This window comes from Leuciscus leuciscus (assembly GCF_965113295.1).
Source record: "Leuciscus leuciscus genome assembly, chromosome: 23".
Classification (NCBI taxonomy): Eukaryota; Metazoa; Chordata; class Actinopteri; order Cypriniformes; family Leuciscidae; genus Leuciscus; species Leuciscus leuciscus.
In genome coordinates, this window is record NC_138747.1 from 1976515 (window position 1) to 1994697 (window position 18183).

An 18183-nucleotide genomic window follows, 5' to 3' on the forward strand; every position below is an offset into this window, starting at 1 on the left:
GTGGCAGGAATGGGCTTCCGTAGATCATGTGTCTGATAATGTTTAAACGGCAGGGAAAAACAAATGCAAATAACCATAATGTGTTTATGTGCTGAATTATGCCGGAAAATAATGACATCTTAGAAACCAAACATAATTCTAAAAGACGTTTATGCAGTTCAGGAGAATATTAATACATTTCCACATGTGATTTACGGCTGATTTAAATGAAAAGCTACATGACGCCTGAACTCCCTCTCTTTAGAGATGTACTTCATCCCAGTGTCTTGTTTCCTGTTCTTCAACATGTTTGACTGGGCCGGTCGCAGTCTGACCGCAGTGTGTATGTGGGTGAGAAACATTCATGCATCTTTACTGCATCTTAAACAGAATCTTACATTTATGCATCAGATCAAATGCTGTACAAACATCTTTTTATCAAATGTTTTGATGGCAGAGTGTGTTTCTGCATGCTTTTCTTCAGTGTAAAGACACCCGTTTTGATATTTTCCATCTAATCTCATTTTAAACTGTGTCTAAAGCATTCAAATATTATTTTGTTGATGCATGGTTCATGATGCAAGTGTGTTTTACGGTGACCTTTAAATCACACAATGTTCACAAAAGATGGGAGGATTTACGTACAGTAATAAATATAGATGACTGGATGGATATTAGTTTGTGCAATGAAACTGAATGCATGAGTTTGATGCACATGTGTTTCTGTTTCTTATGTCTTCACCTCTCTCTCTCTCTCTCTCTCTGTCTCTCTCTCTCTCTCTGTGTCTCTCTCTCTCTCTCTCTCTGTGTCTCTCTCTCTCTCTCTCTCTCTCTCTCTCTCTCTGTCTCTCTCTGTGTCTCTCTCTCTCTCTCTGTGTCTCTCTCTCTCTCTCTCTGTCTCTCTCTCTCTCTCTGTGTCTCTCTCTCTCTCTCTGTGTCTCTCTCTCTCTCTCTGTGTCTCTCTCTCTCTCTCTCTCTGTGTCTCTCTCTCTCTCTCTCTCTCTGTGTCTCTCTCTCTCTGTGTGTCTCTCTCTCTCTCTCTCTCTGTGTCTCTCTCTCTCTCTCTCTGTCTCTCTCTGTGTCTCTCTCTGTGTCTCTCTCTCTCTCTCTGTGTCTCTCGCTCAGCCTGGTAAAGACAGTAAGCTGCTGCCGGGTCTGATATTGGCGCGTGTGTTATTCGTCCCGCTCTTCATGCTGTGTAACGTCCAGCCTCGTGTCAATCTGCCCGTCTACTTCACACACGACGGCTGGTTCATCGCCTTCATGATCCTCTTTGCCTTCTCCAACGGATATCTGGCCAGTCTGTGCATGTGCTTCGGACCCAAGTGAGTCGATCCTCATTTATCAGGACACGTGCTCCTGAAAGAACACGCAATGCAACACTTTAGGACATTAGTAGTACTTTATTTTACAGTGTCCTTGTTACACATGTAGTCACTATGGTCATTTCTATAAATTGTACTTAATTACATGCAACTAACCCTAAGCCACAACCTACATGAAGTTCATTATTATTACTCAGTACTTAAATTAATACGGACACCTTAAAATAAAGTGTAACTAAAAATCTTAATTTCAACATTTATCAATTCAGTAATAAAAGCAATCTACTAATATTATATAATAGAGCTACCATAAACTAACGACGAAGAGTTTTATTTATTTTTATTAACAAACACTGACATGGTTTAATACTGTAATATTGTAAAATTATATACTTTACAATATACTTTAATATTGTAAAAACAGCATTTGTTACAATACTGTAACAAATGTATCACTCACTGTTAGTTAATGCATTAACTAATGGGACTTTATTGTAAAGTGTAATTAAGTTATAATTAAACCATTGGTTCTCAAACTTATCCATAACTTGTCCATAAATTAAAATAATGAAATCTACACGATAGAAAAATGGCATTTTAAGATTGTATGAATTTCCATAACTTCTTCCAGGTCTAGAAATCACAGATTTTCTATGGGGTTGAATTAAAAACCCATTATAAATTACTTGCATTTTAGTTTTCTTAGCTTATTTTAAATCACCTTGAGGCGCCTCGCTTGAGAACCACTGTGTTTGACTCAATCATCATTTACACATCACATTTACGTCACATCACAAGAACAAATGTGGGCGGGGCTTGGTTGTATCTGTGGTGAACTGATTGGATGGTTGTGGTTTGCTATTGGCTGATCGCTTGTGAGTGACAGGTTGCCCCGCCCACATCATCAGAGAAGAGAAGAGATACTGCAAGAGGAACTTATTCTGATTCAAGATTATTATCACAATAACGATGTGCACTGACAAGTCATTTAGAATAAAAACAGCAAACTTAAGTTAATCCAACAATCTCCTAATAGACCCAGTCACGTCTGAGCGGATCTCTTGTGTTTGTCTCAGGAAAGTGGACCCGAACGAGGCGGAGACCGCCGGAGCGATCATGGCCTTCTTCCTGTCTCTCGGCCTGGCTCTCGGAGCGTCTCTGTCGTTCCTGTTCCGTGCGCTCGTCTGAAGATACGCACAGAAGAGACCGATCCAGCGTCCCGAGCCAGACCTGATCCTCAGAGATCCCACCGGATGAGACTCTCAGTAAACTCTCACTGCACATTATATAAAGAACTTAAAGCTGACGCTACCGTTCACAGGGGGAGAAATGAATGCTTTTATTCAAGGACACATTAAATTGATCAAAAGTGACAGTAAAGACATTTATAATGTTACAAAGATTCGATTTCAAATAAACGTTGTTCTTTTGAACTTTCCATTCATCAAAGAATCCTGAAAAACTCACAATCAGAAATGTTGCTTTGCATCACTGGAATAAATTACTATTTATAATATATTCAAATAGAGAACTGCCATTTTAAATTGTAATAATATTTAACTGTTTTTACTGTATTTTCTGGTCAGATTAATGCAGCCTTGATGAGCAGGAGAGACTCGTTCAAAAACTCTTGAACGGTAGTGTATATTAGTATTACTACTATTGTTATTGTTTAAGAATATCGTTGTTTTAACATTTTAAATGAATAGTATTTCTTCAAATTGATTGCAAGTTTTTTTTCACTTCTTCCTTAAACATTTAAGATGAAACCGTGTCATTTTTATAATATTCAAATACCTTTTTCTTTTCTTTTTCTTTATAGAAGTATATATATATATATAAGGCACATATTGTATTGTAGCCATTTTTAATAATCAGATGAAGGTGAAATGCATTATGATATTATAGTATTTAACTTGTATAAAAACATCAATGTGAAGTTTTAAAGTTTTAAGCGCAGACGATCAAACCAGCTCTACCTCGTACTATAGGCTAATAAATACATTTTTTCCCTCTACACTACATTACTCTTTGTAAGACGAGACACCAAAGTGGCAAATATGATATGCTTTATTATTAATAAAAACTTGTTTGCTTCTACATTGATCTCTATTCTTGTGTTTGTCTTGGTTGCAACAAACCCCCTAAAAGTACAGAAAAAAAATGCAATAGTTTTGAGCTTAAGATTAAACACAGAATGGGCATTTTATCTATAAAAAGTTTCTGTTTCTGAGAGACAAACAGCCGGACTGATATGAGATTGCAACTGCACTTCTGCTAATCAGGTGTTTGGTGGAGAGACACGTGTCGTCTGAGGTTGAAACCGAATGTTGTAACGTTCAGCTCAGACGAAACCTGGCATGCATGTGGTGTGTCAGTCTATCAGAAAGAGAAGAAAACTGATGACAGGCGCAAGGGGAAGTTACAGTGAAACTGCTCAACTCGCAAACACTCAATGTTACTAAAGCAACAACTGCTCCAATATTGCACATCTGTGAGAAAGGCAATCTGTAAAACAAGAATGCTGAGATTTCTGTGGAAATGCATGCAAATTAGTGCATATTTATTAGATAATGCTTTATTTGCATATTCGGTCACACTTTAGTCTAGGGTCCAATTCTCATTATTAACTGATTTATGCCTCAAACTTCTCTAATTTCAGATTATTAATAGTTACATTTAGGTAGTGGTAGGATTAAGGGGTATAGAATATGATTATGCAGAATACGGTATTAATATGTGCTTTAATAAACAGTGAATTTACTAGTAATATGCATGCTAATAAACAACTAGTTAATAGTGAGAATTGGACCCTAAAGTGTTACCGCATATTTTAAACATAATATTTCAGAAAACTCACTTGTCTTAAAATACAGTGATTAATTAACTGGGGAAGAATTGGTGATTTCTATTAGTTAAAGTTTTTACACCATTCACCCATATCACCTGCAATCGAAAGATACTAATAAAACTAAAGTATACAAAATAGCTAAATATGAAAAATTATGCAAGACTGTTCACAACTTTAAATCTAAGATCTATACCGAAAAGACTGATTAACTTGCTATTTGGTTAAACTAGTTATTAAAGTCCCCCTTTAGTCAATACTTTTATCCCTTAAAACTCATCTTTGATCACCAAAATTACATATTTAAAAGTTTTTTTCCTTGAAAAAAAATCTTCAAGCCTTAAAACAGCTTGAATGTAACTCGACACCACCTCATTTAGTATGCACGTTTCTATGAATATGCAAATGAGCCCCGCCTCCACTCACTCACTCACTCAGAGATCCACTGGTTGACGATCACACGTTGATCTGATTGGTTACAAGGTAGTTTGTGACGTCAGAAACACCAGCGATTTCAAAGCGTGTGTTTGAGACTGTCTTTGGTTCACTGCAGTTTTAAGGAGGAAATACTCAGCAATGGTGTCGACTTATGAACTTACACATGGTTTGTCTTAAAGCATATTAAAAACACCACATAGACACATAAACAACATTAAAAGCTGGATGTTCACCACAGGGAGACTTGTGTTTATGCAACAGCAAAACGTTTTAGTGAGTGACGCCGCAGCAGCGCCTCCTCCTGACCGACACAACACACAGCAAGTGCACAGAATGAATACCAACTTTTATTGATTAAGAAACTGAAGATGACAAATGCTTTCACCATAAGGACAACCTTTAGACAGAAAAAGTTTAAAAGAAATCTCACACGGGTTCTAGAGCTGTTGGTCTACTTCTACAGCGATGAGCAGAACACAAGAACAGAAACGGCTCAAACACACTGTACATCGGCATCAGAACTGTGCTGGGAATCAAGGTTTGTACAAACATCATCCTGTAATTCATTCTTGCATAACGCACAGCTCTGCACTTCAGAACTTAAATGTTTAGCTTATAAAACAAAGTCATGATATATTAAAAATCCATTGAGCGACAGCTAGCTTTAATACATTACTAGTATCAAATACTTCAACAGGCTGAACATTTGCATCTCCAAACAGTACAATATTACAAAAATACCCGCACCGCTCTTTACTTCACCGCCAAATGCTGAAGAGACCTTCACGTCATTAACTCAATAAGAAGCAGGTGAGGAACCCCTAAAAAACGGGACAGTTCGGAAACGAAGAAATGGCCTTAATTTGGATATACAAATCCAGCTCATGTTCACGTCACACACACACACACACACACACACACACACACACACACATCATCATCATCATCGACGATCTCCAAAAACACGGACAGACACAAATTGACGTCAGTATCTCCAGCGTGAAGCTTTCATAGGTTACTCTTTGTGTCTTCATCGATGAGAAACGAAGGAAAACGAGTAAAGAAAAAAGACAGATGACAAAGACACGGATGTAAACATTTTTTTGTCTTTCGGAAAATAAAAGAACACCTGAGGCTGTTCGATTTCAATTCTCACGTTACTTTGCGCCATTTTAGTACCAGTCGATCCAGATAATCGTACGTGTTCCTGATGCAAACCGCTGACGGATTCATCCAGAGAATACAGTAACAAAAACCAAATCTCACTTCACTCTCAGTAAACAGACGTCAGACTGGATCCCGTTCACATCTGGCACATCAATCTAGAGGAACTATGATCAGCAGCGGGTATGAGGACATCAAAAACTGGAGTAATAATAACAATAATACAGACAGAAGTCTGATCAGATGTCATGATTCATTTCACTCAAGTACTCATTCACTCATGAAACACCAGCTGATGATTCTCTCAACTGTGTGTTGATTCACACTCGCGCTCGCGTCTCATGAATGATGATGTTGTTGAGTGTTTCGGTTCGGCGTCCTGTACTAAAGTCTGACATGTACTGAAAAAGTTTGTATATGTTGTTGACACGCACTTTAATCCCTTCAGGATTAGTTTGCTGGAAGAAAACGGTCTTATATTGACAATACGCCACTCATGATTGGCTTCTGTGAACGGCCAATAGAAACCTGGGATTTCAGACGGATTTAAATGTGTTTAGTCGGTTACAAACAAACCCCGAAGATAAGCTGGATAATTCTTCACTTGATTATAATTATGTGTTTTCTCATCTTGGGGTTTATTGCAAGTCTTTTGCGTTATCATTATCATTTATCTCAGTACTGAAACTGCTTCGTATCGACAGTCAAATCAAACGCTACATTTCTCGTAGAATTAGTACTTGGATTAGATCGACCTCGCAAGGTTTAACCACACAACGAGAAGAAAAAAAAAAAACGACTTGCGAAATGCGTTTCAATGGCGTTCTACTCTCGATTTCTCCGTACAAAAGCAGGCACAGGCTGTCCTTGTTTAAACTATCCAGTCTACAGGAACGCGGTTTCTAAACGAACATTCGATCGCATTCGGTACGCCAACGACTGATTCTCCATCGCTGATCGGTTTCTACGAGGACGAGAACTTCGGTGCTCCGTTGCAGGCATACAAACACATCCATTAAAGGTTGTAAAGGCAAAATTCGCATTTAAAATACCCCCCCCAAAAAAACAAAACAAAAAAGTACGAATATGGGCCATTCAATGACAACACGGCGCATCTCTGGAAATACTGTACATCGGGAGAAGTTCAGTCAGTCTCGTAGTGTTCTGGCAGAATACTGTACAGTGAACGCAGTCCGTCAAAGCCAACGCGTCTCAAGCCGAATTGTGGCGTTTAAATGGGTCGCGATTCCTCTACGCTCTCACTATTGCACGTTTCCTTTGGGAAAACCAGATGAAATCCAATCGTTTAGGCAAAGGAGAAGAAAAACAAACAGCCGACTAGGAATGCTATCGCTGTTAAGGCGAACCATGGGATGCTTCCGAGATAAGAAAGAGGAGAGCTTTCTTTTCACCGTTCCTTTTCCTTTTCCTGAGGCTTATGGGTATGCAAACCAAACTGGGACATATTCATGGACCTTTACGAAAGGGGAAATCCAGGAAGGCTTGGTTCCGATTGGATTTGATTGGGTTTGGACCCTCCAAACGAGCGTTCATGCACATGACGAAGCGTGTTGGCATCGATGTGTGCGAGCGCGTGTGCTTATGTACAGTCTGTGTTCAAGTGTTTTGGCAGATGAGGGTTTCTAAGGTGCTGATGTTTTGAGCCGACAAACATCCGGTAAATTCAGCGTTCGACGGGGACGAAACACTTCTGTTTGCTTCTTCTTTTCTTATGCTGTCATCCTCCCCTCTCTCTCTCTCTCTCTCTCCCGTTACTGGTGGACTTCGTTGGCGATGAGACTGTCCTCTCCGGACTGGAAGTCGGCCTCGTTCAGGCTGTTTCCTCCGTTGATCATCTCCTCGTCCTGCGAGGACCCTTGACCGTCGTCCTCTCCACTGCCTGCGCCGGTCTCGTCGGAGTTTGGGTCCTGCAGGACCTGGGCGATGTACATCTGCTGTGGACGAGGAAAAACAGGCACTGGTCATAAAAAGGTCAATTTGTTTGTCATTAACAATATTTATGCAAAACAGAATTATCTTTGATCAGTTAATATAAGTTTTGGTAACTGAATCAGACTGTTTAAATGCAGAGCAAGCATCTCATTGGCTGCCGGATCAGCCAATCAGCATGAGCCATACGGTAATGATGATGTGATTGCATGTAAAGGACCATCACCCTAATACGCCATCTAGAGTCTCATGACTGAACATCCTCCAGCGTTTGAGACGTGCAGATACAGACACTTAATCTAATGCAGATCTTTACAAGAGCAGACTTTGCACACTTCTAGGAAAGAAACGACTCGTTTCATTAGATTCTTTCTCTTATTATATCTCCAAACAGGCTGATTATTAACAGTATGAGCTCAGAGAGATAATACATAAATCAGCACATATAGGATCTTTACACACGGTGCCGAATGCAAAATACAGTGTAGTGAGAATATTTGTGAAATTACTACTTTGACACGAAAAAAACTAAACAATTGTTGAGCTCTGAAAGAGAATGAATAATTCATTCCTTCATTAAATTGCATTACTGAACAACCTGAAAAGACACAGATTGAATGTCAGATTGATGTCCTGAATGTCTTTAAAGCGACACCCAGAGTGGTTCCTCTTTTTAAGAAAAGTAGCAGAGCTGATGTTGGAAATTATAGGCCAGTATCAATCCTGTCAGCTGTATCAAAGATTTTTGAGCGTCTTGTGTATGAGCAGGTGGAGGAGTATTTCATCAGGCATGATTTATTATATGAGCTCCAGTCTGGCTTTAGAGCTGCATATTCTACCGACACCTGTCTCATTCACCTTTTTGATTATGTGCGACAGAATTTTGATCGAGGAAATTATGTTGGCATGCTATTACTTGACCTGCAAAAAGCATTCGACACTGTGAACCATAAGATTTTGATTTCTAAATTACAGTGCATGGGTTTTAGTGACTCTGCACTCATATGGTTCACTTCTTTCTTAACAGACAGGACCCAGGTCTGTGATGTTGAGGGGACCCTCTCTGACACACAGAGTATAACATGCGGGGTGCCGCAAGGTTCGATCCTGGGGCCCCTGTTATTTTTAGTATATATAAATGACTTATCAGCTGCGGTACGGTGCAAGTTGCTATTATATGCTGATGATTCGGTTTTACTTGTCCCAGGGTGTAATGTTAAAGACATTGAAAATACTCTTGACATAGAGCTTGAGTCTGTCAGCCAGTGGCTGGTAGACAATAAGCTCTCTATGCATCTGGGCAAGACTGAATCAATTTTGTTTGGTACAAAAAGAAAACTAGCAAAATCAAATACTTTAAAGGTGATGTGTAATGGGTTTGAAATTGTATCCAAATCAAGTGTTACATATTTGGGTCTAACATTGGATCAATCACTTAAAGGTGAAGCCATTGCAGCAAAGGTTTTAGCCAAATGTGCCTGTAAGTTAAAGTTTTTATATCGTAAGACAAAGATTTTTGATTCCTCTGTAAAGAAATTATTGGCATCAACACTGATTCAATGCCAGGTAGATTTTGCTTGCTCTGCATGGTTTTCTGAGTTAACTGCGAAATTTAAAAACAAATTCCAAGTGCTACAAAACAATGTTATTCGGTACCTATTAAAAGTACCCTCCCGTACTCATATAGGTAGGGAGGAGTTTACAAGAGCTGGTCTACTACCTGTACATCTAAGAGTAGAACAACTTAAGTTAAATCATATGTTTAACATTGTTAATGGTCATGCCCCCAAATATTTATGCTCTAATGTAAACATGGTCCATACGCAGCATGGCTATAATACTAGGGCCAGCATCCGCTCTTGCATAGTTCCTAGAGCTACAAATGCAATTAAAAATTCTTTTTTTTATACTGGTATCATGGCATGGAATAGTTTGCCTACTGTTACAAAACTCCTATCATCAAGAGGAATTTTTAAATCACAGGTCAAAAAACATTTATGGGACAGGGTAAATTAGTTATTGATAATTTGCAGAGTCTTTACAGTGTTTTTTATTTATTTATTTATTTATTTTTATGTGATGTTTTTTTTTTTTTTTACCCTCCTCTTGTCTACTGTGTTTTCTGTTTATTGTTTAACTGTGTGTAACACCAAGGACCATGCTGGAAATAAGTATTTTTACTTTTGCATGTTATCCTTTTGGATTACTGTTTCTTCGTTTTGTACCGGTTTGATCCATAAATAAAATCAATCAATCAATCAATCAATCAATCACCCTTTCCAATAATGCTGAAAAACACGCCTCGTTCAGGGATAGGGCCGATTAAAATATGCATTATGAGATATGAATTACAATATGAGTAATGCAGCTTATCCTTAACATGTTTTTATTTTAAGTGGGCTATGGATAATTGGAAAAGAAAGGGTTACATGTGCTTAATCGTCTTAATTTGGAGACCTTGATGTTGTCTAAGAATCATAGAGAATGCCTGTTTATGGTTGAATAAACCATGACAAACATAAGTGTTGTTTTAATATCGCTTTTTAAAGCCATGTCAGCATCTGAGACTATCTTCATGACAAAAACTGAGTTAGATAAACCCTTCTGAGGTATAATGGGTACTCAGTGAAACGTACCTGAGATTTGTTGGAAGGTGAAGATCTGGCAGGACGTCCGTTCTCCACTCCGTCCACGTCGGTGTCCTTGGTGTCGATCTGAAACGAGAGGCGAGGTCATGTGAGTGTTTCTGCGGGAGAACAGGTGAGCGTACCTGAGCCGCCCGTGGACTGGACCCGAGAGCTCGTACCTGCAGGACCGCAACTCGTACCTTGTAGTTGTGTGCGCTGAGGTATTTAAAGTGCCCGAAACAGACGTGCGACAGGCACACCACGATGGTGATGATCAGCACCACGAAGGTGAACATGGAAGTTGGGGTCGAAAACCCTGAGAAATGAGAAATGGCACATCAGTAAAACATAACTCATGCTTCACCTGTGGTCAGTCACATGATCACATTCCACAGGTAATCCAGGATGATGATGATAAAACCTCAGACTAAAGGGCCGTTCACACCAAGAACGATAACTATATTTGCATCCACGCCAGCGAACGACTACGGTCTGTTTATTCTAAGCAGGCGCGCTGCGGTTTCAAAGTGTGTAGAACGTCACTGAACATCTAGATGTAAAGAGTATGTCAAATATGGCTGGTTTTAGTATGAAAGTTAAAAGTTGGCTAATAGATAAGTTGTTTTAGTGATTCATTTGTATTAATGTTTTTGGGTGGATGTTTAATTGTGATGCATATATTGGAAATGTGTGTTCTTATTGTAGTGTTGTAAGTATAACAGTATGCAGAGCCAAAACAACCTGTCTCTAGGAGTGAAGTTGTGCTTTACATCAAGGACCACAATTAGTTATAATTAACAAAAAATAGACACCACATCCTCATTTGTAGTGCATTTGGTTCAAAATTTGTAGCCAAAACCCTTTTTCGGACAGCGCCATATTGAACTAAGGGAATTTTGGGGGGTCCTGATATACCCAATCATAAATGTAAGTATTCCTAGGGGTTTCCCATGGTCAAAAAAGGTAAAATAGACATCAAGTTTGTATTTGTATCTCATCTGGCTCAAAAGCTATAGATATAGCCGAATCCCTTTCAGGCAGCGGCCATATTGGATTTTGGCTAAACCATTTCAGTATGGCATCCGTGCCAAATTTGGTGCTTGTAGATGAATTTGCGCGAACAATGGGGCGTAAGGCCCCATACTACAGCCAAAACTGCTTTTTTGGACAGTGGCCATATTGGTATTGGAGGAATAAGGGGTTTGCGCGAAATGACCCATTTATTTAAGGCCCCCAACTAAATGGAAATAAGTTTTGTTTAAACTTTGTGTTATCCTTGACAAATGAGTGTATTTTTCACTATTATTTTGTCTAATAAATCAAATCAAATCAAATCAAATCAAATCAAATCAAAACATGTTTTTCCTGCTCTTGTTGCATCAATGTGGCTTTAACCAGCAGATGTCCTCAGAATGCTATGTTTTTCAAGAATTTTAAATTCACGAGCCCTTAAATTAGAATGGATTCTGATTGGCTGTCAGTGTTTTATCATTCAAGAATTTTAAATTCGTGAGCCCTTAAATTAGAATGGATTCTGATTGGCTGTCAGTGTTTTATCATTCAAGAATTTTAAATTCGTGAGCCCTTAAATTAGAATGGATTCTGATTGGCTGTCAGTGTTTTATCATTCAACAGCTGAAAAAAAAATATATAATAATCGTTCCGAAAGTGATCCCAACTATATCGTTTCTCTATATCGTTATAGCTGTGGTGTGAACTCTGCTATTCTTTAATATCCACCTTATTCCTGACGACCTTTGAATTATGGGAAGCACTTCCGGTTTGGGGAACTTCCATTCAAAAAGGCTGAAACAAATCATTTCAAATCATAAGGTTTCCCTACAAATAAAGCTGATCCGTCAATTTTCCTTCACGATTTATTTTCAGACATCATGAGAATAACGTTATACTTGGTGTTTTAACGTGATGTTATAACAAGAATATAACAAGTCGCTCTCTCTTTTCCTCGTGATTATTTTCTTTTTTCCCGTTGCAATCCGCAGTAAAAGTATGAAAAAGGACAACATAAACTGCACATCTGTGCTCTGTTCTCCCGGATTTAATGTACGATATATTCCATTAATAATTCACTGGAATGCACGAAGAATCTCTCGTTATTCTCCTCAGATCCTCACGTCTCTTTCCAGGTTTGTTTTCACAGGAAAATGCAATTTATAATCTGTCAAAATGACAGAAATCCGTAATGCTGAAGTTAAGGAACATTTTTTTATTAAGGCAACATAAGTTACATAATACAGAGATATATTACTACATATTACGCGCTTTTGGGGTTATTTGGTCTGTTGAAAGAACCTTGTTGATGCTTTTACACTTTTAAATGTCCTTCTAATGTTGGATGGTTGAAGGGTGAGTAGAATAATGTCATCTCATTGTGACACTTATTTAACGTATTGTGTTCATAGAGCGAGCGTTTCACTGATGGTTTACAGCTTAACGGAAGTTACACCCATAATTTGCGCAAAGCATCATGGGGCGCAGGAACAAGGTGGATTGAGAAAGAGTTTTAGAACTATATCTTTATCGTTATCGTCCTTGGTGTGAACGGGCCTTAATGCTTGTAAACACAATAGGCCCTAAAGTCGCAGGATGTAGTTTCTGCACATCTAGTGGAATTAGAAAAATAAAGCATATTCCCAAACAACCTCTTTCTCACGTCACGTCTCCCTCAACACTCAAACATCACAGCTCTTACAGCTGCTTGTACAGGCACGTCTCAACGGGGTAAAGGAGGATACGTCCAATAAAAGGTCTGACACACACTTCCATTCAAAAGTTTGGGATCGGTATGATTTTTAATGTTTCTAAGTCTCTTAGAGTCTCTTCTGCTCACCAAGGCTGCATTTAGTTGATAAAAAAAAAAAAAAAAAAACAGTAATATTGTGAAATATTATGACCATTAAAAATAACTTTTCTATTTGAATATATTATATAATTTATTCCTGTGATCAAAGCTGAATTTTCCGCATCATTACTCCAGTCTTCAGTGTCACACGATCGCTCAAAAACCATTCATTATTATTATCAATGTTGAACACATTTTTTTTTTTTTCAGGATTGTTTGATAATTTGAAAGTTCTATTTCATTTATTTGAAATCTTTTGTAACATTATAAATGTCTTTACTGTCACTTTTGATCAATTGAATGCGTCCTTGCTGAATAAACGTATTGATTTCTTAAATTTTTTATAATAATCTGGTAATAATAATAATAATAATAATAAACTTCTCTTGAGCATCAAATCATCATATTAGAATGATTTCTGAAGGATCATGTGACACTGAAGACGGCTGACAGTGTTTTCTGATTCATGGAGTGATAAAAGAGAAATCAAAAATCAAATCCCCTCAGTAAAAACTTTTGAATACGTCACCCAAATGAAATAACCTGATTTATTCAAATGTACAGATTTCTGTTCTGGAAATTTATGCAAATGAATGCATATTTAAACAACATTTCAGAAAACTTGTAATACAAAACAATTGTCTGAATGTACTGTGATCATTAAACTGTGGAAAGTATCGTGATATCTGCTTTTCTCTGTTCACCCGCAGTCATCTTCTACTTAAAGAACTATATTTTAGTGTATGTTCGCTAGCAAACAATTAATACAAGCACTTACCTTTTCTATTCTAGGTTTTGTTTTTTCTGATAAAAATACAAAAATGTGCAATTTTTTTATTTTTTTATTAGTGTACTGTAAAATGACAGTAAAATGATTGACAGTAACTGAGACTTGAATACTGTTGCCCTCTTGTTGGTCTGATTGCTTCTATTGTTCTCATCAGTTGTAAGTCGCTTTGGATAAAAGCATCTGCTAAACGATTAAATGTAAATGTTAAATGCACACACACACACACACACACACACACACACACCTGTCCTCACGGTGGAGAAGAACAGCAGCCAGAAGAGGCACAGGATCGGAGCCGCCACCACCTGATTGACAGCTCCGGAGTGGATCTTCTTGTCCAGTTTAGACGGCAGGTAAGCGTAGTACATGTTGTACCTGTCCACCAGGTGCTTCAGGAGCATGTACATCAGTCCTGCACACACACACACACACACTACATCACTACATGCTGTTCTGGCAGAATCATCAACACATTTAACTCCTGTAATAAGACGCATTTATGAGTGAATATGTAGGGAGGAACTGATTGGATCGTTCAAAAAGTGGGTTGTGATGTAATTGGTTGATAGCATTTAGCACCACCCAAACTCATATACATATATATATATATATATATATATATATATATATATAAAAAATAATTATTACTACTAAATAAAAATATTAAACAATAAGAAATTGCTATTGTATGTATATGCAAATCTGGAGCTTTAAATAATTATAATAATTTTAAAAATCACTTTTTTAATTGCAATTTTTATAAGAAAAATCACATTTCCCCAAATCTATGCAAATGAGATGTGTCAAATGGATCTTAAAGGGATACTTCAGCTCTGGGAAGATGAATGTGTATTTAAAATAGGTCATTTAAGTAGAAGAAATGTGAAGAAATTTTTGAATTTGGAGCTTTCTAGACTGAGAAAAGCCAGAAAATGTATTTTTGGCTTATGTGGATGAAAGACAACAACTCCCAGTATGCACTTGCTTCGCTGCCCTAGGAGGCCACGCCTACCGGTAAGAGAGCGCAGTTGAACAACAAGGCTATTAGGCTAGCCTACGTGATGAGTTTGCCAGGGATTTAGAGATCGCCAAAAATGTCTGGGATTCGGCTTTTGCGTTCTACAGTCGCAATTCATTATGTTTACTGTGGCGGGCAGGACGAGGCTGACGGCCACGGGAGAACGGCGCGAGGCCGGTGGCGTCATTACTGAGACACGCCGGGTCTTGCATCTCTCACGGAGGAGCGGGAATTTTCTTAGCAATGGTAAAACGCACATCAACCGATTACTTGTTTAGCGTTCATGTAAACACTACATTCAGATTCACCAATCGGAATGAATTTAGTTAGATTGAAACAAAAGGTGTGCATGTAAACAATGAATGGCGACCGCAGAAAGCAAAAGCTGAATCCCGGACATTTTGAACGATCTCGCCCGCCGGACTGTCCGGGAAAAGGAGGATGGTAACCCCTACTACTCAGCTTTCTCCTACTATTCAGCTTTCTCCACAGAACAAGAGCCTGCTAGCTTAGCTTCCAAAGAAAGACGGCTGACACTGTCTACATTCTGTGAGTGAGATCCCTCTATGGGCGGGGTGAGAACATGCGGAACAACGCCATCTACTGGCTGTAGTCTTTAGCCTCTGGCCAGAAAATCCTCAGATGACGCAAAATGACGATTTTTGCGTCATTGGAGGATTTTTTCCAGACAAAAAATACATAAATCTCTTGTCTCAGGGGGATATGAGGGTGGAAAGCATGGTAATTCGAAAATACTACAGGTTTTCTACTAATACAAAGCTTAATGCTAAATCCTGAAGTATCCCTTTAAATACTGAATGTATAAATCTACTAAAATCATATTTTGTCAACTTTTATATGGATTAAAAGATGGACTAAAAGCCACAAAACTACAATTTTAATCTCACGAGGTCTTTCTCGAGCTGAAAGCGCTTGAGACGCAGCGTTTCACATCAGCATGTTTGCAGACGAGGTTAATCAACGTGTCAGACGTTAAACCCTGTCCGAGATGAGCATCTCCGTCTGCGTTCACAGTGTGGGCTCAGACACGGATAAAACTATCCCGGTTCTGTTCCTCCGCATAACAGAACCTCCATGACCCGATGAGTCATGCAACACCAGCTGAAGGACGCGTGTGTGTGTGTGTGTGTTTCTGAGAGAGTTCTAGACACAATGTGTGCATACAAAAGCTCAGTCACAGAAAAACAAAGAGATTATTGTTCAAATGCAGCATTTCCACCCCGTTTGTGTGTTTTGGAGAGAAAAACGCAGGCGGAGGATCTATATTTATTCTGACACACACACACACACACACACACACACACACACACACACACACACACACACACACACACACGGTGCGTAGGCAGGTGGTCTATGCTGGCGCATTGGGCTTTTTCCACTGTTAAAAACGGCATGTAGACGTTCTGCCAGCAGGGGGCGCTGTTGATACACACACTTCTTCACTTGTGTTCTTCAGTTGTGTCATTCACACATTTCTCCCTGTATTCTCTCTTTCATCCTTGTTGCTCATCTGGCTCTCTCTCTCTCTCTCTCTGATTGGCTGTCGTTCTGTGGTTTGGTGAATGGGCTGATGTGGGAGTGGGTGTGGTCTCACTCACCGAAGGGAACGATGATTGGACAGGTGATGCTGTACGTCATAACGACAGTGAAAACGCACATCATCCAGGCGTAGGCGGCCCCGAACTGAAACTCATAGGCTTGATGCTGCGCACACACACACACAGGTTACACAACTTAAGACAGCACAGACTGGAATAACATCCAGGTGAACAGCAGGTAAAAATAACTCATTGGTGGGAGGATGAATCCCACAAAACTTTTCAAAATCATGTTCCATTTCAGTCACATTTTATCCCAACATCAACAGAAAGAAATAAGGATTTTTGTTTTGCTTGAAGGAAAAGATTATTTCCACTGTGACATTATTTTCACTACAACTGAGCAAATTTTACACAATACCACAAAACATTATAATAAAAAAAGACTTAAACTGTAAAGTATTTATGCATCATTGAGGTATTTGTTGGTCTGCCTTTTTTGATGCTGAAATAAAAAAAATGTATTTTTAAATGGTCCTAAAACCATTTTTTTTCATGCATAATACTGTATAATTTCCTATTTCTTTTTATGCATTAGATCTAGAAATGATAATTAATATATTTATATGCATTTAATAATTGGAATAAAACATGACCCTGACACATTTAGTCAGATTTAACTGAACACTAAAGCTATAAGTGTGTGAAGATAAGGAACACGATCATATGAATAATTTGAAAGGTCAGTGTGTGTGTGTGTGTGTGTGTGTGTGTGTGTGTGTGTGTGTGTGTGTGTGTGTGTGTGTGTGTGTTTTTGTACCCGTTTGACGTTGCGTCTCTCCGCGGCCGAGCGAGCCAAACACAGCCGGATCATGTACATCAGGAGACCTGGGATCCGCAGCAGGTCCATAGCGTTCCCGATGAACGCAGACGCGATGACGTAGTTTACAAAAAACGCTCCGTTATCCGGAAGGAAGACGCACCTGAAATCAGCCATAAAATCAGGAGCAATAAATCAGCACTCTCGAGATATATGCAGCAAAACTATGAACACACTGACAGCATCTTTTGTGTATGTATATATATATAAAAATACGTTTATTAATATAAATATTTAAATATATTTCTATAACTAGGAAGAAAGTTAAAAAATTTATAAAATAAAAAATGTATTAAAAAAATTAAAAAATTACATTAAATTAAAAAAAGACATTAATAAATTTAATAAAATAATAAATAAATTACATTAAATAAAAAATTACATTAAATATATTGTTATATAAGAAAGTTTAAGAATGAATAAAGTACAAAATTAAATAAATATTTTTTAAATAAAATAAGATAAGATAAGGATACAATAAGATAAAATAAGATAAAATAAGATAAAATAAGATAAATTAAGATAAATTAAGATAAATTAAGATAAATTAAATAAAATTTAAATAAAATTTAAATAATAAAATTACATTAAATACAAAAAGTACATTAAATATATTGTTATATCTGGTAAGAAAGTTTAAGAATTAATAAAGTACAAAAAAAAAAAAAAATTAAAATAAATAAATAAATAAATAAATAAATAAAAAGATAAGATAAGATAAGATAAGGCAAGGCAAGGC

At 37.9% G+C, this 18183-nt stretch overlaps 2 protein-coding genes across 6 annotated transcripts in view; one reads left to right on the forward strand and one right to left on the reverse strand.

Annotated features, from left to right (window-relative positions):
* The window catches only part of slc29a1b (solute carrier family 29 member 1b), a 27241-nt gene extending 23837 nt beyond the window's left edge, over positions 1-3404 (forward strand). For both annotated transcript variants that reach the window (XM_082155919.1, XM_082155918.1), the window contains exons 11-13: positions 245-330; positions 1105-1304; positions 2381-3404. In XM_082155919.1, the coding sequence (XP_082012045.1) occupies positions 245-330; positions 1105-1304; positions 2381-2492 (398 nt within the window). In that variant the 3' untranslated portion in view covers positions 2493-3404. The remainder of the gene's footprint in view (positions 1-244; positions 331-1104; positions 1305-2380) is intronic.
* Positions 3130-18183, reverse strand: part of tmem63bb (transmembrane protein 63Bb) — a 55546-nt gene continuing 40492 nt past the window's right edge. For 3 of the 4 annotated variants that reach the window (XM_082155804.1, XM_082155802.1, XM_082155805.1), the window contains 6 exons: positions 17385-17547; positions 16625-16730; positions 14229-14396; positions 10532-10647; positions 10341-10418; positions 3130-7709 (listed from right to left, as the gene is read on the reverse strand). In XM_082155804.1, the coding sequence (XP_082011930.1) occupies positions 7527-7709; positions 10341-10418; positions 10532-10647; positions 14229-14396; positions 16625-16730; positions 17385-17547 (814 nt within the window). In that variant the 3' untranslated portion in view covers positions 3130-7526. The remainder of the gene's footprint in view (positions 7710-10340; positions 10419-10531; positions 10648-14228; positions 14397-16624; positions 16731-17384; positions 17548-18183) is intronic. The other variant, XM_082155803.1, reaches the window with a different exon arrangement.